The 2,679-nt window shown below is 27.0% G+C and overlaps 1 protein-coding gene across 1 annotated transcript; it reads right to left on the bottom strand.

Moving 5' to 3' along the window:
- Positions 1-571: 571 nt before the first annotated feature.
- LOC108757406 (uncharacterized) lies at positions 572-2,507 on the bottom strand. The gene is made up of 4 exons (XM_018518829.1): positions 2,480-2,507; positions 2,142-2,382; positions 1,201-1,538; positions 572-991 (listed from the first exon to the last, which is right to left on the bottom strand). Exons 2-4 carry the CDS (start codon positions 2,308-2,310, stop codon positions 572-574), a joined length of 927 nt encoding a protein of 308 aa, XP_018374331.1. The 5' UTR covers positions 2,311-2,382; positions 2,480-2,507.
- Between the last annotated feature and the right edge of the window lie 172 nt (positions 2,508-2,679).

Here is a 2,679-nt window from a genome sequence, read left to right as displayed (position 1 = left end):
GCAACATTGTAACGTTACTGAAACATTTCAAAACATTATTGAAATGTTTCTTGCTTAGTGGGTATATATATTCTATTAATTGAAATTGGTGACGTCATCTCTTTTTATATCACATATAATATTCATGTATGAAGTAAAACTTTTTATATCACAACTTGCCGTATTACACATATATAACACTTATCTGTAAACCAAAACTTATTTATATCACATAGTATAATGCAGTATAACTAAAAATTACAGTTTATCTATTTAAAAAATTGAAATTTAATATCTTTATATCAAAATATATTAATATAAATAAAAATATGTATTAAGGATATTTTTCGTATTATATAAGGGTTTTAATGCCCCATTTTAACGCCCCACCCCAAATAACTTTTATTTTTTATCTCAGAAAAAAAATGTTAACAATATTAAAAATGTTAAAAATGTTAAATGTTAAAATGTTAACTTATTTATATCACAATGTTTTGTATCATATAATGGAATATACTTTGGTAATCAAAAATATTTGTTTTTAAAGCTAAAATTTGATACCTAAATGTCAAAATTAATATAAATAAAAATATTAATGATTCACAAGACATTTCATTATGTCCTGTTCACATTGTTTACGAATTTCAGGACACATTTCTCGTAATCTGGATGCTACAAGGACTCTAAAATGTTCTGCTGAATCATTTTCAGATGTTTGTTCACTTAGCAATTTAATTGCTCCGATTGCCTCTTCTACTATTGATCCCTTTCTTTTTGTAGGCGATCCTCTTTTTATATACATGTTTACTTTGTCATTCGAAGTTTGTTTCTTGCTAGCAGATGAATGTACAGCCAAATTTGCTGTTGATGAACTAGATAGAAAATCTAATTGAGAATCATGATGAGACGAAGACGAAGCTTTTGATAAATCACTTTTATTAGAGCAAGATGTTTCATCTGAACGGCAGTACATTTCCCTTTTCAAAGTATTAGCAGAGCTCGTCTGCCATTGCTAAAATCAAATATAATGTATAGCAGTAAGCTATAAATAATTTCAAAAAGTACTTACATGTAAATAAATTTTGTAAATATAAAAAATCATATTTCTCATTAATGATATAATTTATTAATTAAAAAATGTGTACATTTTATTATATGAAGAAAGAATTAGCAATTACGAAATGTTTTATTAAATTTCGTCGAGATTTAATAAACCCTCACCTGTGTGTTATGTAAATTAAATTGTGTTGTATCAAATTCGCTCTCTAGATATTCAACTTCATTGTCCGAAGATTCTGTTGCTTCAGTAGTATTATCATTTGTTAAAGATTCTGTTTTATCAGAATATGAAGTATTTCCAGAAGTTCGTAAATTAGACAAACTTTCTGCTTGGACATATGATTTTATTAGGAATTTTAACCTATCATACAGAACCCATTTAGGTTTATATATTTCTTCAGGACTTTTTCCACTACATCTTTTCTTTGATTCACGTTCTCTTCGAAGATTTGTCATAAAAGTTTGCCTCATACTAATAAAACGCTGTTGTACCATATCAGCTGAAAAATATAAAAATATGTTAATAACCAAACGTAAAATTATATACTTCATTTTATTACAATATTTCAAATAATTATACAAGAGAGAGTCAACAGTTTCTACTTTGCATACTTTCAATATAATATGTACAGGGTGTCCAAAACTTACAATGACACCAGTTAACGGTAGATTCCTGACAGCATTTTCAGACGAAAATACTAATATTAACATATCAAGGTTACAATAGTTTTTAAATGAGAAAAGTTTCATCAAACAGAGTTCGCACGTTCAGGTATGGCATATCACATATTAATAAAGGTATATGCAAAATTGTATTTAAAATATTAATATTTCAAAACACTTTCAGTGCTATGCCATGCCTGAGCGCACAAATTCAGGACAGTTTCATTAATCAACTTTAAGCTTTTTTCATTTAAAACTGTTGTAACTTCGATATTGTTTCATTACGATTTTTATGAATCTCAGAAATATACCATTAACAGGTATCACAGTAAATTTGGGCCATCCTAGATATATATAGAAATACATACATATAAATGTCATTAAATATAACTTTACAAATCAATAAATAAAATAAAATATAAATGTTTAAATGGTCTTATCACTAAAAGATGATCCTAATATTAGAGCTATTTCATGCCACTGATTATATTTTAAATCAGTCCTTTTATAAGTTGCACACCGCGCATCCCATAACATGGGCCATCTCTCAACTTCAAATATTAATATATTTTCTTTTTCACTCGACCAAGTTTCTACTTTTGGAGGCATGGCACTTTGTCACAATTGTTCTTCTTCGTAAATATGCAAATATCTTTATTGACAATTTTATCAAGTCTAAAGCTACAATGCAGAAAAGTAAAGCAAGGGATTAATGCATAAGTACAAATGTATAAATGTATATATATGTTAAATATTGGGACATTAATGCATTATGTACCTTGTGACGTAAAAATGTTTTTATAAAATACACATGTATGCCAGAAATCCTTGTTGCTGTGCTCGTACTACAGAAGCCGTCTTATTAGAAAAATGTAAACAATACTGCTCATTACCAAAATTATCTTTAAAAATAAAAAATCAAATAATAACATATAAAAATATTATATCGATTTTCTTAAATCATATAACAAAATACTT

This window comes from Trachymyrmex cornetzi, unplaced genomic scaffold (assembly GCF_001594075.2).
Source record: "Trachymyrmex cornetzi isolate Tcor2-1 unplaced genomic scaffold, Tcor1.1 C3964146, whole genome shotgun sequence".
NCBI lineage: Eukaryota > Metazoa > Arthropoda > Insecta > Hymenoptera > Formicidae > Trachymyrmex > Trachymyrmex cornetzi.
The sequence above is the reverse complement of the archived record's forward strand: the minus strand, read 5'-3'. Positions and strand labels throughout refer to the sequence as shown.